The 26,899-nt window shown below is 41.1% G+C and overlaps 1 protein-coding gene and 1 long non-coding RNA gene across 2 annotated transcripts in view; one reads left to right on the top strand and one right to left on the bottom strand.

Annotated features, from left to right (window-relative positions):
• Positions 1 to 26,899, top strand: part of LOC103041657 (cilia- and flagella-associated protein 46-like) — a 66,640-nt gene that overhangs the window by 13,294 nt on the left and 26,447 nt on the right. Inside the window, exons 17-39 of the mRNA XM_049481806.1 lie at positions 1,194 to 1,306; positions 1,397 to 1,609; positions 1,712 to 1,943; positions 3,518 to 3,661; positions 4,124 to 4,234; positions 4,695 to 4,876; positions 5,281 to 5,412; positions 5,692 to 5,857; positions 6,474 to 6,546; positions 9,624 to 9,765; positions 10,008 to 10,191; positions 10,727 to 10,880; positions 11,236 to 11,417; positions 12,241 to 12,375; positions 12,855 to 13,016; positions 13,576 to 13,724; positions 14,141 to 14,239; positions 14,933 to 15,005; positions 15,132 to 15,293; positions 15,498 to 15,698; positions 21,447 to 21,553; positions 21,638 to 21,811; positions 22,466 to 22,601. Coding sequence (XP_049337763.1) covers positions 1,194 to 1,306; positions 1,397 to 1,609; positions 1,712 to 1,943; positions 3,518 to 3,661; positions 4,124 to 4,234; positions 4,695 to 4,876; positions 5,281 to 5,412; positions 5,692 to 5,857; positions 6,474 to 6,546; positions 9,624 to 9,765; positions 10,008 to 10,191; positions 10,727 to 10,880; positions 11,236 to 11,417; positions 12,241 to 12,375; positions 12,855 to 13,016; positions 13,576 to 13,724; positions 14,141 to 14,239; positions 14,933 to 15,005; positions 15,132 to 15,293; positions 15,498 to 15,698; positions 21,447 to 21,553; positions 21,638 to 21,811; positions 22,466 to 22,601 — 3,426 coding nt within the window. The remainder of the gene's footprint in view (positions 1 to 1,193; positions 1,307 to 1,396; positions 1,610 to 1,711; positions 1,944 to 3,517; positions 3,662 to 4,123; positions 4,235 to 4,694; positions 4,877 to 5,280; positions 5,413 to 5,691; positions 5,858 to 6,473; positions 6,547 to 9,623; positions 9,766 to 10,007; positions 10,192 to 10,726; positions 10,881 to 11,235; positions 11,418 to 12,240; positions 12,376 to 12,854; positions 13,017 to 13,575; positions 13,725 to 14,140; positions 14,240 to 14,932; positions 15,006 to 15,131; positions 15,294 to 15,497; positions 15,699 to 21,446; positions 21,554 to 21,637; positions 21,812 to 22,465; positions 22,602 to 26,899) is intronic.
• LOC125803031 (uncharacterized) lies at positions 11,583 to 22,470 on the bottom strand. Its single transcript, XR_007440094.1, has 2 exons — positions 22,395 to 22,470; positions 11,583 to 12,307 (listed from the first exon to the last, which is right to left on the bottom strand). It is a non-coding gene; the product is annotated as an uncharacterized LOC125803031 (long non-coding RNA).

Below are 26,899 nucleotides of genomic sequence, written 5' to 3'. Positions count from 1 at the left end.
GAGGAAAAAGAAAAGCGATGACCTTGACAAAAGCTGAAACGGCTGTCTCCGACGCTCCATTTTGATAGCGGCCCATCTCTTTGTTCTCCACGAATATGTTTCCTTTGTTTTTAGAGAGGTCGGTTTTTTCACAAGGCTCGTCTCTAATTTGATGAGGGCGTGCAGGGATTGTAAGCCCAGCTCCCTAATCGACCTGTCTTGCTTTGATCCTCTGTCGCAGCCTGTTATAGACTGTTGCTGGAGGCTCTCAGCAGTTCCGTCTATGTGGCCCACGTACTATAGCTCCTCATCACCAGATCAGTGTGAATAAGGGATCAGATGCAGCCAGTTAGAACTTTTTATGGCTGAAGTGTATGAACATTTGCTGATCAGTAATTTTTACTCCTAAAATAAGTGCAACAAAAGGTTTTTGAGTAATGCCTTAGAAGAACCATTTTGATTCCATAAAGAACCAGCTTTAAGAAAGATGCCCTCGTAAAGGTGTTTATTTAGGGTTTCATTTTAAAGGTTCTACCCACTCACTTTACACTTTTCTTTTACAATTTTTTTTTTGGGGGGGGACCAAATGTTCCCATTTGTAGGTATTTTGTTCTTTAATGGTTGAAGGCAAGAATCAACAATCCCTGTCTTAAGAGAAGATTTTTTTTGTTCAAATCAATTAACATTAATTTGTATTGCGATTTTTACAAAACATGTTGTCACAAGCAGCTTTACAGAGATACAAGTCTAAGCCTCTAAGGTCTAAGCACCACAGCCATAGTGGCAACAGTGTTAAGGTGGTGGTTAAGGAACCAAGACTCAGTAAGTAAAACCCATCCTCCTCTGGTTGACCCGGACAGCGCAAACATATAGTTCTGCACTCACAGATAATAGACCTAAATGCAAATATATTTTTAAGGTTATTAAAATGTTTCAGTTTTAACTGATGTTTGCAAGTTTTAAGTATAAGCAGAATGCTGGAAAGTTCTTTTGATGTGTATTTGGAGCACCTCTGTCCTCTCAAAATGTAATATTAATTTCCAAAACATGATCGTCTTTTTCAAATATCATGACACAAAATTAACTCCAATCCATCTAATTAGAGTGATTGTTCTAATATAATTTGTTTTCATATTTATTTTATGTACCTTGTAACCACACCTATTTTTTTTATTCTGTAACACAAAACATTCATTCTTGTTCTTGTCTCTAAGGTAACTATAGTTAAACTTCGGTCTGAGGGCATGGAGCTTAGTGAATTACCAGTTCGGCCTGCTAAGAAGAAAACACACCAACCTGAGAATGACTCTCAGTGGACGCTGTACAGGTACATGCATAATACCACTTTCAGTCTTAGACCATTTTCACACCTACGGTTTGGTTGTTTGCCCCCTTACCGTTTCTTCGTTGTCTGCAGGGATTGGATCCAAAAGCTTTCAGCCTATGCTACGGATAATTTTCTGCGAGGGGCAGAGCTGGGTGCAGAAATACAGGAAGCGTGGCTGGTGGCTAATGCAGCTGTTTACCTGTGGAACTACAACACGCATTTGCTGTCCAAAAAGCAGTACCCTTCCCTTCTACCCACGTTCAGCCGACTAACAGAGTTGCTCAAACAGACCAGCCATACTGGGTAAGGCAGTGCTTTCAAACCCTGATTAAAGCATGTGAATTTTCTTTCCAAAATATAGTGTTTTGAATTGTGCATATCTTTTTATTCTGTCTGTCATTCTAGGGATGTAGTGCTTCTGGTCCTCTTGTGTGATGCTGTTGCTCAGGGAATGATCCAACCTTGGTTTGAGGCAGCTGGACAAATTAAGCCAGAACAAGACACTGCAAAGGGTGGAGTGCAGCAGCAAGCTGACAAGGTGAAAAAGGGTGGAGGAAAGGTTCTAGAAAAACATAGCTCCACCCATGGCTTTTCTCTAGAGGCGGCTGCTGTGCAGGATATCAAGAAGGCTTTAGAGGTGAGAGAGTTGATTGCAGATGTCTTCTAAAATGTCTACATCACCAAATCAGTATGAATAAGGGATCAGCAGATGCAGCCACTGAGAGCTTCTCAGTAATTTATACTCCTAAAAAGGTGCAATAAAAGATTTATTGAGTGATACCATAGAAAAATCATTTTGAATCCACTAAGAACCAGCTTTGAAAAAGATGTCCATGTAAGGGTATTTACTAGTTTTAAATGTTCTACCCACTACTCACATCTCCTGGGAGATGAAATTTGAGCCAGCAATCAGAAGGTTGTGGAGTTAATGTAAATCCCAGAACTCATAGGATGCTCCTGGTTGTGTGCTTTGGACAATTGGCGTTGCTTTGCTGGTGAGATCTTATATTAGTAATGATCACTTTCACTTGGATCAATTATGTTCATATCATGAGTGCCATGGATATCACGGTGTTATGAAAATTGTAAATTAATGAGATTATACAACAACAATATAGACTACTTGGCATTTTACTACAGTTCTGTACAGTCCTGGGGAGCTATTTTGCAGCAGACTGTAGCTTCAACCACTAATCATTACCACCCAATTCATCTAATTACTGCCTCCAGCAGTACTTGATATGTTAAAATGTGTGTGTTAGATTTAGTGTAAAGGTATAACCTGCAGAACAGTAACTCTACAGGAGCAGGGTTAGTGAACCTGGCATTTAGTGCTGATAGATCAAATCACATTACAACACCTAACAACAACTAAACTCAGTGTTGTGCAGTATATTAAAACAAAAAAAATGAAAGATGATGTAATTGCACCTGTATATGATAACAACACATGCACATGATTTGTTTTAGGTTAAGTCTTTTAATAACAAATTCAGACAGACAGATGCTTGCGAGACTCATACAAAACTTCAATTTAATTAGACTTCTATTAATTAGATTCTCATCAGAATGTTAATCAGCTGGACCTAATTAGATCTTAATTAACTGGGTTGGTGCAGGGCTGGAGGCAGATCTCCAGGTGGAGCAATGCCTACCTCATCTCCCAGAAGATGCATAACAAGGAAGTTGCTCTTCCCCAATGAAATTACACATGCAAATGCCCCATGCAACTTCCCAGTTAAATTAGATGCAAACAGCCCATGAAATTTCACAATTTATGGCATCAGCAAGTACATTGCTGTGTTTCCGTTTCCATTTCTATTTTGATTAAGCATAATTGTGTATAATTCCGTGCAGATTTGGAAAATCCTCTTTTTTTCACTTGACTCAGCATTATTAATTGTTAAAAGAAACATGTAATTTAAAAAATGCTTGCTAGAAGGAGATAAGATTTGCAGCAATTACGCCTGAGCTGAGCTGTTAGAATGAGATTCAATGACTGTGAAAGTATGAAGTCTCTCTGAGGGCCGGCTGACACTCCCTAACAGCCAGTTCGACGGATGGCGGAAGGATGGATGAATGGCTGGCTGAGTGAAGGGAGTTCAGAAGTGATGGATGGATAAAAATAAATCGAGTAGTGATAGATGTAGGTACTTTTGTGTTACTGAATGGATGAACAGATGGATGCTGGTGTTTTGTTTCATGCTGCAGGTATGTGACTATGCCCTGAGGCTGTCCAATGGGAATGAGGCGATGGTGCCCATGATGGTCAGAAAACAACTCATCAGCACGTGGGTGAATACCAAATATCTGCTACAGCAACAGATTGGACAAAAACTTGACATTGATGATGAGGTATTTATTTTTTTGGTGCTTTTAAATGATATGTATTATATATTTTTACTGTTTTATACATTTCAATGCTTCTTCTTCTCCCAGTACACCTGATCTAACTAATCAATAATTTGCTGCTTAAAAGAAATGTATGAGTTAGATAGGTGGAGCACCAGGATTGGGAATATGTGAGTTAAAGTACTCTGCAATGTGTAACCTCTAAATGAAAGTAGTACATTTTTAATTAATTAGAGCACAGGATTCATATTAAACGTGTGTAATAATGTGTGATATAATCTACTTCCACTCACCTCATCAATAAAACAGAAAACTAAATTATTAAAGAGAGAGTATAATAAAGCTCTCAGTCTGCTTTGCTTACTGTGGTTTGCAGTGCTAAATGAATTTAATTTGTATGTGTTTGCCAGTGTTGCTGAATATTTACCTTTACACACCTGTTCTTTGTCTGTGTAATACCCCTAGAGTAAAAATGAGTCTGTAGCAGCCATGTCCCGTGTGCTGGTGGGAGTGGAGATGCTGCTGTGTAACTCTAATCTCAGACTAATGGAATTTTCTGTGCCCAGCCTCAGAGTGGTAAGAGATGCTGTGATGTATCAGAATGTGGATATCCTCGCTGTAGCCATTCTACTTGTAATTGTATATTATCTAGTATTATGGATGTCCCTGTTAGGTTATTTTGCCATTCTATCTTAATGTCAGCTAAAATCTTTGTATTTGCATAAATAAAACAACCACACTGTTTTGATAGGATGTGCTGCTAATGAATACTGTAGTAAAAGCACTTTATAGTTAGTAACACTTTATGTAATAAAGTTTTTTTTAGTTAAGTAGTGAATATCTTTATATTAGTGTGTTTATTGTATTTTACTCCAGTTTTATTGTTTTTTTCTTTACTGCAAAAAAGCTCTATACTGCAGACTTATTATTAAAATATACCATTTTTATAATTTTAAGAGAATCGCCATAACTACAGTTTTTTATTTGTTATTGTGTCCATCATCTTCATTATGTCCACTCTCTTTCTCGGTGGCAGCTGGCACAAATGGCAGCAGACTGCAAGTGGTCTGATCCAGTGGTGGAGCTATACGTATGGTCTCAGCTCGCTTACTTTGCCTGCCAGAGCCCTGATCATGACCTGGTCATGACCTGCACACAGAATGCATTGCAACTGGAGAAGACTGCTATTCATAAAGCGAAGGTCCCAGCAAGCAGTCTGTAAGTGTTTTTATTAGGAGACTAGAGTGAGGAAGCAGAAGAACTTAATGATGCTGTATAAGGCTCAGCAGTTGTCCAAAGGTTTAAATTAAAAGGATTACGCTGAATATATTTATTTAACATTCTTTAGACAGAAAAGAAACACTGAAATATTGTCCAGAAACCAAAATGTGCCACCTAGTGGTCTTGTTTAAATAACACATTACACATGATACTGCTTAGCATAGTGTTCTGTGTTATGTAATCTTTTTATGGTACAGTAATATGAAATTAGCACAGATTATCCCATTCACAAAGATCCAGAGTCTGAGTCATTTAAAAATGTTTTTGGACAAATACTGATTCATTTCAAGTAGCTTAATTGATTATAAGCTGAAAATGTGTGTAACTGTGTTTGCGTTTAGGTACAGTGTGAAAACAGTAAAGGAAATGTTGAGCAGCTCCGCATGTCTCAGAGGATTGAGTATGCTCCATAAGTCTGTTGGACATCCTTCCAGCTACACAGCAGCTCTTGACATGCTCCAGTCTAGCATCAGGTCAGTGTACTAAACCTGTGTGACTGATTTACTGCCTGCTGTGCACATGCTTTTAGGCATGGGGAGAGACAGTATTTCACTTTAGGTCTACATCCTAACTTATTGTTGTATGTTATACACCTATAAGCATGTATATAATGGCAAAAAATCTACACATAACTCAATAAAAAAAATAAAGGCCAGAAAATGTGCACATCAGCTATTCATCATGGACTTCACATGGATCATGTGATTTCCACTCTGTTTGTTTACATATGTTTGCTTCTCCTATATCTGTAGCTATGCTGAACAGGCTGGTAGCTGGACTTATTGCGGGTCTGCAGCCAAGCACTACTGGAATGCCTGCTTGCCACTTGTAGACTTTCCAGAGCAAAGACAGCAACTCCGGGAACCACTGGAGCTCATTCTGAAAGCTCTGAACAACACCTACTCTCAACCAGGCAGTGTAAGAGCTGTCATCATTATTTTCCCTAAATTTTAATTTTATTTCCACAAATTATAACCAAAAATAATTGCATTAATTACATTACACATATTTATTGTCTTGATGTTCACTTGAAGTCTGCTGTTAAATATTCCTTGTCATTTTATTTTAAAAGTGCTTTAGGCTGAAAAGGTGGAATACAGTACTGTGTAAGAGTTTAAGCACCTGAAGAAAGTTATCCATTTGAGCAGGAAGTGCTTATTTGTGTACATGGTTTTAATGTATAGTTTTATGTATAGTTGGTGAAGAAATGTAATTAAACCACTGAGCACTAAAATTTGCCTAAAATAAATAAATTAAAGAGTAAAAAATGTATTGCTTTCTACTGTATTTACCTTCAGTTTAATACTTATTGTTAAAAGCAAAAACACTCTTATTGCTGAGTTTAAATCATTTTAAATGATGTGCCATGTATTCTGTGCTATAGCAGGCACTTTTATGTAGGAAAAAACAGGAACACTTCAGTTTTGCATGATATGACCCATTTAATAGAGTGCTTAATCCTTTGTATGTGTACTACTAATCTACTGCTAACATAAAGGGCATTAAAAAACACTTCAACCTTCTTCTTTTGCAGGAAAAATGTGAAGTGGTGAATGTTGAAAAGAAACTTCAAGCAGAGCCTGTGACCACAGCGGCGGACACTGACAGTAAGTAGATGTGCTGTCATATCCAGTTGTGGAAAAATAGGTTGAAAACCCTGTATAATCTTTTTACTCTTATCACTATAGTAATTATAAAATAAAATCATTAGTGCTCTAAAAATGATACTATTTGGCTATTGGGTTTGGAAAATTCAAAAAGGAAAGAAAAAAAGAAAAGATTTGACTGCATTGGCCGGGAATTGAACGCTAAACGGCCCTAAACGGATTCCCATTCATTCTCTATGGTAGTGCTAAACCACTACGGATGTAATATACTTTTGGCCGCTAGGACTCCAGGTCGCTGTTTCCCCGTTTCTGTGTTTTTAAGTTACTCGCAGTGTCTGCAGACTCCAGGCAGAAACGGTCACTATAAATCACCGGCGCATCGCGGCGATTATTTATCTACACGCTGATCAAAAGGTAAGATATGTGTTTTGGGATTAACGTAAAACAACTTAAATGCACTTTATATGATGAAACTGACGCGCGCACGCACGCGCACACGCACACACGCAGTGGTGGACGAAAGTAAACAGTGTAGTTCATTTAAAATATTCATAATAAAATATTACTCACTCCAGTAAAAGCGGTTCTCACCTTAGTAAAAGTAGAAAACTATTTATTTAAATATGGAACAATGATTTATTAAAGCTCCAATGACAGTATAATTTTTTGCATTGTAATCAACTCATTTAGGTAAAAGGTGTTAGTTGTGTATATATATATATATATATATATATATGTATGTGTGTGAATGTGTGTGTGTGTGTGTGTGTGTGTGTTTCTATACTGTGTTCTGTAATGGTTTGATGTGTGATGGTCAGTCACTGTTTGTATTAACCTCATCCCCACAGATTTCACATAATGTAGTGGAGTAAAAAGAAAGTTGTTTGTAGTGTGTAGTGAAGTTAAAGTAAAAAGTCATCCACAGTGGATGTACTTTGTAAAGATACTCAAAAAAACTACTTGAGTACAGTAACAAATTACATTTTTTTGTTACTCTCCACCACTGATTATTTGGTTATCAAATGTAAAACAATTCCTGGAATATCAGTATTTGCGTGTCATCTTAAAGTAAACTTAAAATTGTGTTTTATTTATGGTAGGTCAAGATGCAAAAAAACCTGAATCGTGAAGCACAATGAAGCACCCAGGTTTATTCTCCAGGAGCCGCCTAAAGAAGCCAGACGAAATGAAGACGACCCCGCCTTGCAGGACAAGTCTACGTTTTAACATTTTTAAGCATTTAAATCAATTTGAACATTAACAATTTTAGGCACAACTGAAATAAAGATTTTTATGAAATATACCATGATATATGTGTAAGTTGTTTTGCTTAAAGCTTCTTTTTTTAAATAGTCTTTTTCCTTGTTTATAACTACTTGCTACCCGTTTGCTTGTTGTCACTGAAAATGTATTTAATAATAAATTAAAAAGAAGTTTAGGTTGGCCATACTACAGAATGGGTGCCATTTGCTCGTTGTAACTTTTTCAAATTAAACCTAATTTGTAATCTTTTGTTCAACTTGAATATGATAACACGCATATTAACATTTCAAAACTGGTCAATCTCAGGCAGCTTTACATAACTTTTCTTAGTCTTGTTACCAATACTCATGTGACTTTTAAAAAGCATGTTTAAAAGCAAGTCCACTAATTCCTTTGATTTTCTCTCAAGAAAGTGTTTATTTTAAAGAAATGGTTGACTGCAAGTTCAAATAATGGATATTTATGACAAAAAATCACTATATATATGCATGCACATTGTATTTTTCTAAAATATACAAAGCCTTTTTTATCTTTTCAAGAAGACCCAAACCAGAAATTGATCAAATTTATTATAATGTGATTTATTAAACAAATGGATAATTGATCATCCAAACAGAATTGGGTAAAAAAAATGGATTACACTTAGTAATATTCACATTAATAAATCAATAAATCAGTGGACCATACTCATTTCTGTTACTTTTTCGTCTGTTATGAGTAACAGGAATGAAAGTAACAATAATGAGTTTTTAGCATATAATTAGCAAAAAACATAAAAAATAGCTAAATGGTGGCTATGCAAATAGCATGAGCACGTTCTAGGGATTTTCCCAAAATTTGTATTTTTTAAAATTAACCAATAAGATCCAAGAATTAATTTAGCTAACAGGACAGAATGAACTTTTTGGTCTTCCCGTGGTCTTCAGAAGAACCAACTAGATGTGACTTTTAGATATTTCAGATGGGGTAATTAGTTATGGTCACAGGAATAAGTGTTACAAAGGGACAAATCTAAAATGTGTATTTTTACTTAAATAGTATGGTTTTGTTATTTTAAAAAGGTTTGGATTACATTAGATAGGATTTAGATAGGAGTCGCACAACAACACAAAAAAAATACATCGCTGAAGGACTTTAATAATTATATTTAATGGTAAAGTTTATAGTTAGAGTGTGGGGACGGGTAACAAAAGCAGTTTTTCAGTGTTCTAAGTAGTTTTTATTAATGTTTTACTTATCTTACTTTTGCAATTAGGTAAATTATGATATTATTAATATTAATGATATACAAGAGAATAACGTTTCAGTCAAAGTAAAACTATTTTCAGTGTCTTCTTCTCATACTTCCCATGTTTTATAATACTTCAGTAGGTATTTATACCCTGTATTTTGTGGAATTTAAAGTAATGAAAGGCACAAAAAAGTATTTCAGCACCTTGGGCAAAGAAAAAATTAAGCTTCCTTCCTATTGGCTGTTTTTCTGTTACAACTATTCACAACTGGCCCACTTGAGACTGTTGAGTGTTAATGCTGACGGACATGGCTAACCCCCTGGTTGGAAGAAGTGGAGGGGTTGGGGGGCTTCCAACCATGCATGATTTCATGTGCTTTAGGCAGAAATGGGGCAGAAGTAATCGGGCATTTTTTTAGTCATGAGACATTACCGTAATTGAGTTTGTTGAACATTAAACTCATCACGTTGAAATTAAGGCATAATGCAAACATGGTTAAACAAGCATTTTTATTTCGGTTTGTCTCATTTTCTTTCTCTTTATTTCCCTCTCCCTCTTTTTCTCTCTTGCTCTTTTTTATAGGTAGAGCTGAAGATGTCCTGGCAGTAAGAGCAGCCATGTACAATGTGCTATTTCATATCCATGCTGACACTGGTAATTTAAAGAGAGGCCTGCAGGTCCTGGACCAAGCCATCAGAGAGCTTCCTCGTAGCTCACATAGACTGTGAGTTCATGTTGTAACAGTTTATTGAAAATAACAAGGATATTCTTATAACGCTTTTAGTAACATTAAATGTAATTATCCCGCATTGGAGGTAATGGTGTTTGTTACCTCTCTACAGTGAAATATGTATCAATAAGAAGTATATAGGTGCATAGGTGAAGTATATGGGCATGGGCCTGTGTCATATATGCTGTCTGTATGACTTTCTTTGCAAGTGTGTTTGTTTGTTTGTGTGTTTTCAGACTTCTCCATAAGCAGCGGGTGCTGGTAAAGGCTCAGCTGGGGCAGAGTGTTGTTCTAGACATGCAGAGGTTTACTGAGGAGGGAGAGCTAGACTGTGCTCTGATGTGGCATCATGTGGCTCACTGTGCAATAGACAAACAACAGCAGCTGTCCTGCTACCAAAATGCCATCAATACCCTACAGGTGCATATGAAACATCAGTGCATGCAGTGTATTGATAAGCTACACACATTGACATTTCCCCTTCCAGCTCTAAAACACATAAACAGAAAATATCAGTATATGCAGGTTACATATGATTAAGAGCTGTATTTATTTTTTATTTTTTAGGCACTGAACATGTACATACAATACCAATTTTTTGAGGAATTTAGATTATAATATAGTACTTTCTAATATTCTAGAGTGCAAGAATGGAAAATATAATCCACCATAGCCTTCCAATATGTAATACTAATTGTAGCTTTTATGATGCAAAAAAATATTCTCTCAAATCTCAAATCTGGGCTTTCCTGGGGTTTATGCTAAAGAACTCGTTTCCATTTTTATTTCTACATGTGCTTTAATACAGTGACACCTGCTGGACATTCAAGTATACTGCAGAAAGTTGCTTTACCAGCTGTACAGAGCTGGAAACTATTGTACCCTTACATTTGAGTTTAATATTAACATTAAGTAGACTTTTGATGTTTCTTTGTGCTGTGTTGTCTTTTTACAGAGTGTTGATAATCTGAAGCAGAAAGTGGATTTTCTTCTGGAATTTGGGGAGTGGCAGTACTCTAATAATTTCCCTTTGTTGGAAGCACAGCTGGAGATTCAGAAGTCCATACAAATTATTCTCTCCTCCACCTCGGACTCAAGCCAGAGCCTTGGTAAGCTAGATGATCTAACTAGATATTTGTTTATAATACAATCCAATAACCATGAAAAAATATATTTGTATATATATGTATATATTGTATATATATATAATATATTGAAAGTTTTTATGATGTGGATGCTTTGAGAGCAATGTATACAACTAGGGCATCCATAGAGAGAAACTCTGAGAGATGCTTGCTAAAACGTCTATATACAGTGGTTGGATACCTCATAGTTGCCTGATATGAAATAGAAATGTTATAATCCTCTTTACAGAGCATATCTTGTTTATAATCCAGAAACTGATTCGATTTTACATCTACGTTAGCCCTCTTCTGCCTCTAACAGCATATTTATTCCCATTAGGAACCACTGAGCAGCCAGAAGGGGTGATTCCGGTGAGCAGTGTGTTTGACCTGAGGGAAGTGTGGTGTCTTGATGGCCTTGTGAGGTCAAATACGCTGCTGGCTCTCATGGAATCCAAAGCATCTTCCCGGCACCAGCAGTACCTGTTTCTTGCATATTCCGCTGTACTGCAGATCTGGCAGGTTAAGAAACAAGACAAGGCATATGTAGAATGCCAATTTTACTTTTCAGTGTTCAGTATTTTTGTTTATTGTATGTGACTTATAAGTGTATGTATAACGCTGTGAGTCTTTAAAGTGTATATGATCTTTAATATGGCAATGCTAATTTAGTGTTAAAGAACAGTATTATGGAATTATGATCATTTATTGAAGGGTGTTCCAGTTCAGTGGTCTTTAGGGTGTTTAATATTTAATTTAAAATTTGATTTTGCGATTATTTCAAGAATAGCAATATGTTAAAGTATCAATAATCAAAAACATTATTTGGACAAAAGTGTTGGGACAGCTAGATATTACACAGATATTAGTTTTTATGACATGCAATTCTAAATCCATAAGCATTAATATGGAATTGGTTCCCCCTGGAGTTGTAGCTCTAACAGTGGGTCTGGAAAGCTACAGTTATTGAGTCAGCAGGGCATTGGTACATTTTATTCAGTTTTAAGTGTTTCAGCATTTGGAAGCCTTGCACTGTAACTTTATGTGAGTTGCTATGGTTCACAAACACTTTCACTTTTCAATAAAATCATTCAGAGTTGATGGTGAAATTGTTGCAATAGTAGCATTCTATTACAGTACCACTGTAATTCAGACAGGTACTTGGAGGTCTTTTCACACACTTTATACTACTTTGTAAGTGGGTGTAAATAAAACTCCAGAATTCAGTAATTAATATGTGTGTCCCAGTACTTTTTTTTCTGTGTTGTGTATGTATAAAAATAGTTGAGCTTTAGTTGTTCCTTAATAAATAAGACATTTTCTTTGTGTGAAATGATGTCTTCAGGTGTCCATTGAAGGAGCACTGGAAATCATCAAAGAGGAACAGAAGAATTCTAACATTCCAGCTCCACCTGCGTCAGCAGCCAGCATCAAAAAAGAAAAAGAAAGAGAGAAAGAGAAAGGCAAAAAGTCAAAAGAGGTTTGTAGCTATTACAAAAAAAAATACATCAGTCTCCTATGGAAACTATGGAATGATATCAATCCCTGTAAAGTGATAGACACACTCTCATGCCAAAAGTCATAATATATATATATATATATATATATATATATATATATATATATATATATATATATATATAGATATAATATGTAAACTGTTCATTGGTCAAGTGTTACCCAAACCAATGGATTGAGATTATGAGGTGTCCTCTTGTGAGTGAGGTTGAACACTGGCCAGCATGCATGCTCATGGCAAGGTGACATAAATGCATGAGATTAAGCAAGACCTGGTAGTGGGCGTGGGTGTGGTATTTAAGACTTCTTAAGACTTATTTAAGACACCACAAGTGCCTAAGTACATAACAGATAAACAACTATGCAGTGAAAAGTGAAAATCGCAACATTTTACCAAGTCTGTGTGCACATTCATTAAAAAATTTAAATATGTCTTTTCAGCCTCCTCCTGTTGAAAAGAAGCCCAAAGGTTTGATTTTAGATGCCTCCCCACCTTCCAGCCCCGAGGAGTGGGCTCAGTTTGAGTGTCCTGAGGAGATCCGCCAATGTTTTAGACATGGCAGTGGCCTTCACTCCATCAACAGCCACAGCATTAAAGTGCAGGTCAGTGGATTTCCACCTAATTCATATAAGTTATATACCTGATTTGATAATTTTCCGTACAATCCCTGCTAAAGTTTTAGGTGAAGGAGACCTAAAGAAGGTCAGTGCGTGTTTCTGGAAAAACAAAAAGTGGGCGTGGCATCGCGATTGTTACCATCCATTGCTATGGTGGGTCATAGGGCACAACTCTATATCGCATATGAAAATATATCAATATTTTCTAAATCTCGATATATCGCCCAGCCCTATTTGACAGGTCCAGTGTAAGGTGTGTGTGTGTGTGTGTGTGTGTGTGTGTGTGTGAGGATAAGCTCAAGTAGAAGTTGAAGACAAGTTCATTATGTTAAACAAGTTCATTAAAATTAATTATCCATTTCATTTCAAAGAGAATCTGAGGACTTCACAGGGAATCAAATGTTTTTTTTTTCATTGTGTCTTTTTTTTTTTGTTTACATTTTTATTGTCTTACATCTCCATAACTAAAAGCATTTTACACTCTGTGATTAGTAAACTACCTTCGACTAGCCACAATGTCTGTACTTCATTTTTGCACTTTCAGAACCGAACTCTATATTATCTGGACATCCTGGTAAGAGAGCTGGAGTCTGCATCTCTGACCCCACTAACCCTGCCTCCTCTGCATCTGGCTGAGGTCATTGCTCGCGATCTATCACACAGCAGGAGTCACTCTGACCTCTATCGCCTCAGGTACAAAGCACTGACTTTGCCAGATCTGTAGTCAGCATCCTGGGGTGTATAGTGTCTCACCTACAGATAAAGAGATTCTGATTGGTTGTGCTGTGGGATTTGACTGTCTCTTTGGTCGTGCCTGTACATTAAGGTCAGTGCAGTTTAAGGAGAGTAGATTTCTTTTAATAAGCAGCTGAACTAAGTTAAGTTGCCGTTAAGAATGAGGGTTTTAAATTTACTTGATGGGCCAGATTGAAACCTTATTATATTTTGGAACTCCCTGCTCTAAACTGTACACATTTACCCAGATCAGGACAGTTTAGAACTGTACCGAAGGAAATGTAATTTTTATATATATATATATGTTTCACAATGTTCATAGGACATTATGGCATTACCTTACATATGCAGTACAAGATGACCATTTTTTTCAGGATAATAAAAGCCTGTGGTTACCTGGGGCTTGAGTCATTCTCACCATACAGAAAAGGGTTGCTGAACCTAGCCCATATACCTGAGGACGAGCAGATGGCGTAAGCAATGTTTTTTTTTTTTTTACCTATGTTAAAACATGTGTATTATATTATGGTTATAGAATGAGTGTTCAGTGATATTAAACAAAAAACAGTTTATTCTGATGCTGAGCTGAACATTTAAGGAGTATGCACTGATTAACGTTAACACACTCAGAATCTGTTTTCTATATTAGCCATAGCTCTATAGTTTGTACCTATCACATTTTTATATTCATAAATTAGTACCTGTTACATTATCTATTATATATTACATTATTTCTCTGTTCTGTTGTTTTGTTCTGTTATTTGTTTATTTGATTGTACTGAGCAGGTCAACTCGAGTAGGATGGGTTCCTCTGAGTCTTGGTTCCTTCCAAGGTTTCTTCCTCTTAAAGGGAGTTTCCTTCCCACTGTGTCACCATAAAAATGGCATCTCTGTGGTGCTGCTCATAAGAGGCGTGGACCTGATTTTCTCTGTAAAGCTGCTTTGTGACAACTTTTGTTGTAAAAAGTGCTATATCAATAAAATTTAATGGAATTGAATATGTAGTTTTTATACAACAGGCTTGGCCTGACTTGTTTTTTTATTATTAAATTAATTATTGTTGTCTAAATCAGTGCAGATAACATTGACAACTCTCTTAAGAAGTCTTGTATTATATATTATAGATAAATAAATGATGAATGACAATAACTTTTTTTTTCTCTTAGGTGCCGAAAGGCAATTGCTCTTCAAAAAGAAAGAAATGGATATCAATTGAAGAGTAAAATCAAGCTAGAAAAGGTAAGTCTGTTGCAAGTAGCACTGCTGGAAACGTGCTGGTGAAACAGCAAATACATTCTTCTCTCTGAAACTTTACTGTGGATGTCTTACAAATAATGCAATGCAATATCCAAACCACTTCTACAGGCTCCTGGCAGTGAGAAGTCTGCAGCTGTAGGCAGTACGTCCAGGAGATGGCACAGGTACACTGAGCAAGAGCTGTGGCTGGATAAGGCCTCTGTGTGTCTCAGTCTGGGTCTGTACCAGCCTGCTAGAAGCTTGCTGGCTGAGGCTCACCTGGTGGCCAAGGTGAGAGCGGACACACACAGCTGTGCATTCTGAGTTCTGTTTGCTGGTTCTATGCAGATTGAAAGCATGAGGGAAGACATGCATGTTGTCTGGATTTTTTTTTACCCAGAAGCACACAGAGCGTGCCAGCTGGCTGTTGGTTTTCTCTGCATCAGTGATTCATTCATATCATGCTTCTCCTAAAATTCCTCTGTGTATGTCCAGGAACTCAAAGACCAAACTTCACTGGCTAAGAGTTATCACCTTTTGGCTGTTCTGGCCAGTCTGGAGCAGCAGCATGATCAGGCCCTAGCTTTACTGGAGCAAGCTCAGGAGTTTGTCGGGGATGAAGGTTTTTGGTATCACCTCGTTCAGAGCCTCTTAAACACAACTGCAGAGCTTGGAGGCAAAGATATGTACACACAGGTTTGCTTGGTTTATTTATTTACATTTAGATTGTCAGCGGTGTTCCACCTTTTGGTTTATCCTGGAACTGCTGGAAATAATTATGAACTGAGTGCTATAGCACCATCTGCTGGACAGTAGGTTTATTTTAAACATAGAATGTTACCACCTGAAAATGTAGTTGTGTTTTTTATTTAAGCAAAACATTTAAAAATGCACATAACATGCACAAAATAGAGTAAAGATGCCAAAATATATAATATACTATAGAGAATATAGAATGTTTAACCGCTTTTTGGAAACGCTGAATGCAGTAGTTGTACAAATAGGTAGATATGTAAATAGACTACATATAGTAAGTATACTGTATATTGGTATAATATTAGTCAAATATATAGTAAACAAACATAGCAGCTATGAGTTTACAGGATTAAGGACTTTCTAAAGTGACAATAACACATTAATATTGTGGAGTGGCAGAGGAAGGAAGACCCGTGAGACTCATGCTGAATACTCAACAGCTCCTTTATTGAACCGGCTTGCCACTCACTTACAGTCTTTAACAAGACTAGGAGAGCTAAAACCATAACCACAGAGCTAACCGGCCCAAAGGCCACCAACCCAGCTGTGTGTCTCCCAGAAACATGCCTGCAGGCAGCCACACACACAACCCAGAGCCGCCACATAGCCCCCCTCCCAAGGGTCAGCCGTCCCGGCGACCCCACCAACCCAACACAAACCCTGTGTACAACAGAACATTTTTTTTTTTTTTTTTTTTTTTTTACAATCAGTCGCAAACAAAGTCATTAAGGCGGGCGGGCGGCCTCCGTGCCCGCGGCAGCCTGGAGGGGCCGGGCACGGCACCGCCTGCCAGCGGCTCCGAAGAGCCAGAGTTCAGGTCAGGCACGAGTGCAAGGCCGGCAGGCTCCGCACCACCGTCCACAGTGTCCGACAGTCTCGGCCTATAGGGGGCCAGCCTATCACGGTGCACAATCATAGTGCGTCTGCCCCACCGGATCTTATACACCACCTCCCCCAGCCTGGACAGCACCAAGCACGGACCCACCCAGGCCGACTGGAGCTTCGGGCACAGTCCCTTCTTCCGCTGAGGGTTATATATCCAAACCCTCGCCCCCACCGCCAACGGGTCCCCAAAGCGGCGCGTGTCGTACGCACGCTTCTGCTTCTGTCCGGCAGCAGACTGGTTGGAGCGCGCTAGACGGTGTGCTAATTCCAGCGAAGACATAAGGTCCGAGACAAAAGTGGGCGTGTCCGAAGCGTACCCGCCCCCGTCAGGAGGCGCCCCAAAAGCCAGGGAGACCGGCGTCCTCAGTTCGCGCCCGAACATAAGCAGAGCCGGCGTGAATCCCGTCGTCTCCTGCACAGCGGAGCGACAGGCCAGCAGCACTACCGGCAGGTGCCTGTCCCAGTCACGCTGGTTCTTGTCCGACACCATGGCCAACTGCGCCGCCAGCGTGCGGTTAAAACGTTCCACCAGTCCGTCACTCTGAGGATGAAGGGGCGTCGTCCTGGTCTTATGGATTCCCAGGATGCGGCAGACCTCCGCCATGACCTCCGACTTGAAATTTCTCCCCTGGTCGCTGTGCAGTTCTTCCGGAACCCCGAATCTGCAAAAGAACTCCCGCACCAGGATATCCGCAGTAGTGACCGCCCCTTGGTCCGGCACCACGTAGGCCTCTGGCCACTTCGTGAAATAGTCCATCGCCACCAGAACAAAGCGATTTCCAGAGTCCGTCACCGGAAAGGGGCCCAGCACGTCCACGGCCACCCGCTCCATCGGGCTGCCGCACTGGTAAGGGTGAAGTGGGGCGCGGGGCGCCCTCGAGGGGCCCTTCTTGGCAGCGCAAATGTCACAGCAGTGCACGAAGAGTTCCACGTCGGTTCTACACCCAGGCCAATAGAAGCGTTGCCTCAGGCGCTTCAGAGTCTTGGTGACACCAAAGTGCCCAGCCCCAGGTGACCCATGAACTCCCCGTAGGACCGATCCCCTAAGGGCCTCGGTACCACCACCTGAAAAACACCCCGCCTGTTCGCCGGATCCTCCCAGGTATGGCACAGCACGCCGTCGGACAAACTAAAACTAGCCCAGTTGGAGCGCAACGCCTTAGCAATCGGGCCCAGCGGCACCACCTCCCCCCACGACGGTGTGACGTTCGCACTGAGCGCGTGTACTGCCCACGATACTGCCCCCGTTGCGCATCGCGGAGCTGCTCTACGGACACCTGAGCCACCCCGACAGCGCCAGTAACATCCCCGGAGATTGCAGCGCAGTGTGTGGTCTCAGCAGATTTCTCCTCAGCACGAGCACAATGTTTGCAGTCGGCGGCCACACACGGCCGGCGCGACAAAGCATCCGCGTTACTGTGGCCACGGCCCGGGCGGTGCACAACCTCAAAACGAAACTCCTGGAGTCTAGATAACCAACGCGCTGCCTTAGCAGATTACACTTTGCTGGATTGAGCTTCAGGTTAGCCACCTGAATCGCGCCGAGCACCATTTCAAGGTGAGACAGTGCGGAGCCGAAGTCGGTTCCGTGCGCCAAGACATCATCCAAATAAACAACGCAGCACGACCGCGGAACCCCGCATAAAACACGCTCCATAAGACACTCAAAAGTAGCCGGCGAGTTACACAATCCGAACGGAAGCACCGTGAAATGCCATAGGGCTGAGCCGAGCGAGAAAGCGGTTTTCTCCCTATCCCCCACCGCGAGGGGCACCTGCCAATATCTGCTCCTCAGGTCTAACGAGCTGAACCAGGCTGAGCCAGACAGCTGGTCCAGCGTATCGTCGATCCTGGGGAGCGGGTAGGAGTCAAGCTTCGTGACAGCGTTAAGTCGCCGATAATCCACGCAAAAGCGCCAATTTCCATCCTTCTTTTTCGCAAGGACCACCGGGGCCGACCATGGGCTGCTCGAAGGCTCAATAATGCCCGTACTCGCCATCTCGCGGACTAACTGCTCCGCCGCTACGCGCTTTGCTAACGCCAGACGGTGCGGCCTCAGCCTGATGGGCTGGGCATAACCCGTGTTTATCGAATGAACCGCAAGGCTAGTTTTAGTACACTCGCGCTCAGACACAACAAAACTCGTGCGAAAACGGCCGATCAGTTCGCGCAAACGGAGTTGTTGGGGACCAGATAAACCCACACAACTGCGCTCCAGCATCTCCTCTATCGGATCTACACTCAACCCCGCATCCAGCGGACCCTCTACCGTATCACGCACCGAATCACACACATTCCCTCCCACCAGTTCACTTACCCCTAACTCGTCGCGTATCTCTACGGGGAGTCCAGTCACCAGCACCGAGCCCCGTGCACAGTCAATGATTGCTCCGACGCGTGAGAGCAGGTCCTTGCCCAGAATGCACAAGTCGTTGATGCGTTCTACCCAGAACTGTTGTTGAAAGGGCCCCTTGCCGACATCAATCGTCAACTCCGTTAATCCTAGGAGACCTATAGGATCCCCGGTGACTGAAGAGAGAGCGATGCGCTGGCTGTTGTCAGTCACAAACTCGGCCGCTACCTCCGTCGCTAGCTCGGGCCGTATCAGTGAGACTGACGAGCCCGTGTCCACCAGCGCGTTCACCGTCACTCCATTCAATGTGCATTTCAGGAAATAGCCGCTGAGTCCGGCAGTTCCGGAATCAGATCCCGAGGGTAAGCATAGCGTTCCTGGGGCCACCGTAACCCTCACTGGGTGGTCCCGGCTCCGTTTCCCGGCCGGCTGCAGTGCGCTCGCTTGTGGCCACGCCCCCCGCAGCGCCAGCACTCCAGTTGGGCATCAGACCGGCTCCGACCCCACCTCTGCGAATCACGGGCAACCGGCGACGCCCCCCACGGTCCAGGATGGCTTGAGAGGATGAGTTCGGACCGCTCCGCCACCTCCACCGCGGACTCCAGGGTCTGCGGGTCGGCCAGCCTCACGTGTTTGCGCAGCTCGCTCGGCTCGAGGGCGCCCAGAAAGTGATCCAACGCGAGCCTCCTCTGGGCCGCTCGCGGAAACGTTGGGTAAGCTTGGCGGGTTAGCAGGGCCATCTCCGATGCCAGCACGCCCAGTGTCTCTCCCTGCTCTCGGCAGGGCAAATGCTAGCATTTTGGCGGCCGCCTCCGACGGTTGGCGGCTGAAACGTGTTCTCAGCGCCCGCGTCAGTTCAGGCAGCTTGCAGCGGCACTCGGCGGGGAGCTCGATCAGTACCAGGCAGAGGTTGGCTTCCGTCTCCGCGTCTGTCCAGCCCGCACCACCCGCCACGATCTCAAGCTGAGCTTCGAAGGCTTTCCAGTCAGCCCTGCCGTCGTAGGGGGTAAGGCGGGGTTGAGCTGTCAAGCCCGCCATCCCGGAGGCTTGCGCCGCCATCATCGCGCCGTCCGTTCCGCGAGTCGGCGCCGCTGTCCTTGCGCCATCCGCTCCGTGAGCCAGCGCCGCCGTCCTCGCACCATCCGCTCTGGGAGTCTGCGCCGCCGTCCTCGCGCCATCCGCTCTGGGAGCCAGCGCCGCCGTGCTCGCGTCGTCCTCTCCCCGGCCACGACCTCCGAACAGCCCGCTGGCGCCGTCAGGTCCGAGTCCACTCCACTGGAGAGCCTTGCCTCTAGTCCGTTGGTCCGCTGTCTTCCTCCTCAGCCGTTCGATTTCCCCTGCCAGCAGCTCAATATCTTCCAGCAGGGTCACTTCTGACACCAAATGTGGCGTGGAAGAGGAAGGAAGACCCGTGAGACTCATGCTGAATGCTCAACAGCTCCTTTATTGAACCGGCTTGTCACTCACTTACAGTCTTTAACAAGACTAGGAGAGCTAAAACCATAACCACAGAGCTAACCGGCCCAAAGGCCACCAACCCAGCTGTGTCTCCCAGATGGCAGATCCAGAGTGGTGCCCACCCTCTCTGCATAACCCCTCCCAAGGGAGATGCCCCACCCCTGTCATCCTCGCACACAGGAGAACAGAAACATGCCTGCAGGCAGCCACACACACAACCCAGAGCCGCCACAATATGGTGCCACTCTGCTGAGACAGCACGAGCTGAAAAGATCTTTTTAGGCAGACAGTGAGCGCCCAATAATTTCCTAGACAGTGAAATTACCCTTTGAAGAACATTGATTAGTTATACAGTTGTTTGAACATAATGAGGAAATAATGTATATTTGTAATTATAATGTTTGTTTGAGGCATGACTTTTAAATAGATTATTCCTTGAATTTCCATGAATCAGGAAAGCAGATACTTTTGTAAGTGCTGCCTTTCCAAAAATGGAAAATGGGGTCTTTTTGTATAATATGCAAATGTGCTTGTTGAATGCATCTTTTTATGCAATTTGTACTTATAAATAGGTTACCTCTTTTTCTAGATTTTGCATCCATTCAACCACTGTTTTTAGAAACGCTCGGCCACTTGGCATCACCACTTCCCCTGTGAGAAATCCCTAGCACCATCTAAAGGGCCATTGCATTATTGTAATAGCAATAATAAATTTGATTATTTTTGAACCTTTGGGAGGAATGGATCAAGTAAACTCAGTTATTTACTTTGTTGATCCAGGCCTGAAATCAGTGCCACCTGACACATTTCCCTGTTCAAACTAAAAAAAAAGAGATGCAAATGAAGCTGTTATACAAGACATAGCTTTACCTATATGTATTTATAATTATAATTCACTCAAAGAGCATGCATGCACAGCCATATACCATTATCTGTGTAATGCAGTATGTTTAATTTAAAAGAAAAGAATACTGTACATTTTTTTTCCACAGGTGGGTCGGATAACAAACAAGGCCATCAGAGACTTTAGGTCTGCTCTGGAACAGAAACCAAATCAAGCTCCTGTCCTCCAGTTTTACATTGCTAAATTGGATGCCAGGTGAGTGCCTAAGTGTGTATTTTGACAGTTTTTTTCTTTTGTGGAGAATTTGTACTATGGTGTAAATGTGTTGTTGTCTTGCAGAGGTGCAGTTCTGTGTCACTCTGCCCTGAGGAATTCTTGTGCTGGTCAGGATGAAAAAATGGAAAGACTCAAGTCAGTGTGTGATGCTCTGAAACTCAGTGTTTCAGTTTTACTTCAACACGGCTACAAAACTTCTGCAGCAGAGACATCTCTGGAGCTTGCAAAATGTCTCAGGTACACAAAACACACACAGTTGAAGCATTGTGTCCTCTAAATTAGATTCAGAATCTTCTCTAACTTGAGCTTATTTAGACATGCGTATAGGGAAGAAAGCTGAATACAACATCATTTTCTAAATTGCCCTGCATGATAGATAATGTATTTTGATGATTGTTTTGTGCTCAGTATTCAATAGCAGATGTTATTTCAGTCTAAGCTTTTGTTGCCTTGGACTGGCATTTATTTAGCCTTGCAGTCATGCCTTCCAGTCATGTCATAATTCTACTGAGACTAAAACACCAGAAACTGTATATTAAAATCTGAATAATTGATTTTAAAATACAGATATCAGTACAATGCAGTACAGTACAATACAGTACAGTACAATACAGATATCAGGCATTTTTATCTTATAAGAGTTTACAAATTCACCAGAAACTGCAATTATCTCAGAACACCACAAAACATATGCAAGAATGTGTCACTTTCAACAGACATTTTATAACAGGTAAAAGGTATATAGTCCACACTGTATATGAATGTAAATTGAATCAGTGAATGAATTCTGATGCATGGAGAATGCTTTTGGGACACTTACATTCATACAATCTTCAGGAAATGTTTTTTTGTGGCTTGACTACTCTGTTTCTTAATTGTCTTGAAATAAAGAGAGCTGGCCATGCTCACATCCATTAAAGAAGAGAAACAGCGGCACCTACTCGATGCCCTCTCATTTATGCAGCAGACTGTATCTCTGCAGGAGGAAGTGCTTTCCAGCTGCCTCAGGCTTCTCCCATCTCATGAGGTATCTTGTCCATACTGTGAGCACACATACACACTGTAGGTTAAGTAAAGTCAGACTTGTTGTGCACAGAGTCATACTTACATTATATTAATATAATGTCATTTATGTGGGGCCCTTATAACATTTAGTCTTTTACACCTTATGGTGATTATTTGTCCCTCTAGGTTCAGCAACAGTATGTGCTGAAAGAATAAGGTCAGCTGACTACCTGAATATACTGAATATAGACCAGGTTATTCCATCAGCATCATCAATCATCATCATTTTTTTTGGTGCCGATTTGTTTTTGGCTAGGCAGTGTAAATACAGACTCAATAGCCTTATTTTCCACTCATACCAGTGTTTTCTGATGACAGCTACAAGTATTTTATTTATTTTACTCCCAAGTATTCCAAAAGTTATTAAAAGGGATATTGACTCTCCTATAATTTGTATATATATTTGTTCAGAATGTAATCCTGAAAAAGTAACCTGAAACGTAATATAACATACTGTTGGTAAACACTTTTGGGAAGATAGTAAAAAGTAATTTTTGAGTATTTGAACAGCCATTTCTGGAGTGTTAAATTTCATATCCACAAGTATAACACCACCAGATTCACACTGTTACTCAGATAAGCATGAATTCCTCTCTTGGCAGGGAAGAAATGCTTATTTTTCATCATGTCCTTATGGTTTATGGAACAGATTGATGTAATCTGTGAAATGTTGTTTTGCTCTAAATATTGTGTGTTTATTTGGCTCGGCATGAACCGTCCCATACTTTGTTTGTGCCCCCTTCAGAACAAACCCACAGTCCACTGAATAGCCCTGGTAATTGATTTTGCCTCATGTTGCTCTCAGGAGTTTCATTTTAGCAACCAGATTTATTTATTATGGAGCACACGGGGTGCTCATGTTAATAAAATGAGGAGATAGACACTCAAGCTGTTTAGGGAGGTCTGGCATTGCTAAAGCAGTTAGACTTCTGCTCCGTTCACACACGTTCATAATTTCATTTAGAACAAAAACTCTAGATGAGGTGAAAGACAACCCAACACATCCAGCTAGTCTTTAACATGGTTAACTAACTAATCAATATTAAGAACAAGTTTATTGGGCAGCTCTGTGATCTTTTATATAATCATCTAAAAAGAATCTAGAAAGAAAGTCATAGTCTTGTACCACATATTACATAATATTCATTAAACGTTAATGTATTTATGTAGTTACATATTTTGCTACATTATCCTGTATAAGATGAAGAGCTATAGCTGGTTCTACAGCAGATGGTGCTGCTTTCCCATCTAATGCAATAAATGTGGACCCCACTACAGATTCCAGGCTGGTAACATTGTGACATGATTTAATATCTGTGTATATATGTGTGTATTTTACACAAAAAACACTTATAACTTTAGACATACTCTGTACCAGGGGCGCAGATGGAAATTTTGAACTGGGGAGACCAAGCTGTAAAATCATTCATATATATATATATATATATGCTGCAATAAACTTTAGAATATTCACTTTTCTGATCTACAATAGCCATACTGAAACTGTTATTGGTCTGGTATGTCAATATGTCCCCAGTGCCATCTGCGCGCATTCTTACACCATGATGCCAAATCACTGACAGCCTACTATTCCATATCACACACCAAAACTTCATGCCTTCTGTAAATTTTTATTTTAACATTTGCTGATGTCAACAAGATGAAAAATCTCAATCTCAGCACAGAAACTTGAAAAAAAACTGAAAGAAACTGTATTATAACAAAAAATCAAAGAACCTATGTGCAAAAATAATAATAACAAAATAACAAAAAATAACAAAATAAAATTGAGATGATTCACAAACATGCCTTCATGTAAATGATTATAAACAAAACAATGTGTATGAAAACACTTATTATACTAACTTAAGTAAATACAGTATACACTTAAACAACAGATTCATATAAATAAAAAAAATAAGTATAGCCTAAGTGGCATGAAATGTGAAATGAAATGTAAGTATGTATATTTGTAAATTTTTTCAAATAATAAACACAATTGATAAAAAAAAGAATTCTCTCTGCAGCCTAACAAATGTACCCTCTAGAAAGAGACACAAAAGGTCCCAAAAACATCTCTCCTCCTTTCATTTCCCTGAAGATATTGCTGGGCAATATCTCTTCTGTCCAGTTTGTCAAGCCTGTCTTGGTGAATATGGCACACAGCAATGCCATTGAGCCTTTTTCGATCGCGACCATGTTTTCAGTCTGCGTAATGCACTGAAGCTGCGCTCTGCCTCAGCAGATGATATGGGCACCACCATCAGCAACCTTACAAGTCTCTCTACCTGATCAAACAGGCCACGGACTTCAGGGGGCATTTCTTTCAAAGCATGCACAGCATCTGCAGTTGTGTTGACCTTGTACTTGTTTTTAAACAAGGTGAGTTGGACTCTCAAGTCATCTCCATTCAGTTCAGGATATTTGCGAACTGCTGCATCGTTTGTCATGGGAGTCAGAAGTGAGTTTTCCAGCTCTTTTAATTTTTGAATGCCTGGCTGCACAAACCTCTCAGTGATTTGAGAATCTACTGTATCTAGAACACGGTAAAACTCTGGTCTGTAAAAATCCACAGCTGATCCAGGTGTATAGGCAGGAGCCTGACCAGAAAGTCTTTTAGGGGGCCTATGTGTGCGTGGTAGAACAATGGGCTCTAGAGACAGACTATCAAACTTGTCCTCTGCCTCCTAAAAGATAGCCTCAAAGTGTTCAGTGTTTCTTTTTGATTTCAAGCTGTCTTGAACAAGGGAGACTGCGGAGAGCAGTGTTTTTCTGGAGAGACGCGTTCAGAACCTCTAGTTCACTGATCACATCTAAAGCAAGCAGAAGTCCCAGTACAACAACACCCTGCTGCAGTCGGACACGTAAACCCTCTGCCCGGCTTGCAGAATCAGAATGACCTGCAGCCATCTCATCTAATGCATTTAACACCATTGCATATTGGCTGAGAACAGCACGGATAGCAGGTGAGCACACAGTCCACCTTGTGGGACATAAAGGCCTGATGGACACCGCTGGCCCTGCCCCTTCAGCGGCAACAATGGCTTTAAACCTAAGTCTTTAAGTTTGCCAGACTGCCCAAAATGTGCCAAGGTCATGTATCCAGTGAAGTGCATTTCGGACAACACCGGAGGCTGAGCAAGCTTGTTGTGTGACCAAGTTGACACAGTGTGCTCCACAATGTACATAAGGTGCTAGTGGTTGTGCTTGCTGAATAACAGCCTGTGCACCTGAATACTTTCCAGCCATATTTGAAGTCCCATCATATGCCTGACCTCTGAGGCCTGATATTGTTAAGTTCAGCCTCAACAGAACGTCTAAAATGATCTTGGCAAGGTTTTCACCGGTTGTAGAAGTTGTTTCATACAACCCTATGAACTCTTCGTGCACAAACAAATCAGCGTCAATATAACGTAGGCACAGTGCCTCCTGCTCAACACCAGAGACATCCCTTGTTCCATCCATAATAATGGAATATTGTAGCACTGGCAAGGACTGGATCTCATCTGCAATTTGCCTGATAATTGATGAACTCATCAAATTTATTCGCTCATTTTGACAGTCCCAAGATGTGTGCATGCCTCTCTTTCCAGATAACCACCTTGTGAATGCCTGATCTTCTTCAGCTTTGTATTTTAGAAGCTGGTCAAGGTTACCTTGGTAATGTTCATGACCCCTAAAGGCCAATCCCTGCCTCGCCAGAAACATCTCGGCTCCTATTATTTTTAACAGGCTATCTCTGTTTTCTGCTTGCTGTGTACTAACTGCACTGCTCAACTGTGTACTAACAGGCCTTGTTTCATATGCAGCAGTTGTAACAGCCACTTTGTGACCCTCTGACTTTTCATACATTGAACATTTTTCAAGTGCTTTTTTCCAATTATAAAATCCAGTACTGACAAAAGCTGGGTCGATACTCTTGGCTTGTGCTGGTTTCCCTGCCTTAAAGTATTTCGAGCAGTGAAAGCACAGAACACCCTCAGTACCCATACTAACATGTAGCCAGGGAAACTTCTCATACCATGCTTTCTGGAATGTCAGTATCCGCTCTTTAAGCACTTGTTTTCGCAAAACTTTAGGGTCAGGTTGATTTGGCTTTGTATATTGCATTATCATGTCGCAGTCCTCTCCCTCTGTATCACCTCTTCTCCCTCCTTCTTCTCTCCCTGCTTCTACTGTCTGTATTCCTTCTGTCTCGTCTTCCTCATGCTGTCTTTTTCTATTGTGGCTTCCACTGCCCCTTGGCAGATCCTGTCTCAC

This window comes from Astyanax mexicanus, chromosome 7 (assembly GCF_023375975.1).
Source record: "Astyanax mexicanus isolate ESR-SI-001 chromosome 7, AstMex3_surface, whole genome shotgun sequence".
Lineage (NCBI taxonomy): Eukaryota > Metazoa > Chordata > Actinopteri > Characiformes > Acestrorhamphidae > Astyanax > Astyanax mexicanus.
This window is presented reverse-complemented; position numbering and strand designations above follow the sequence as displayed.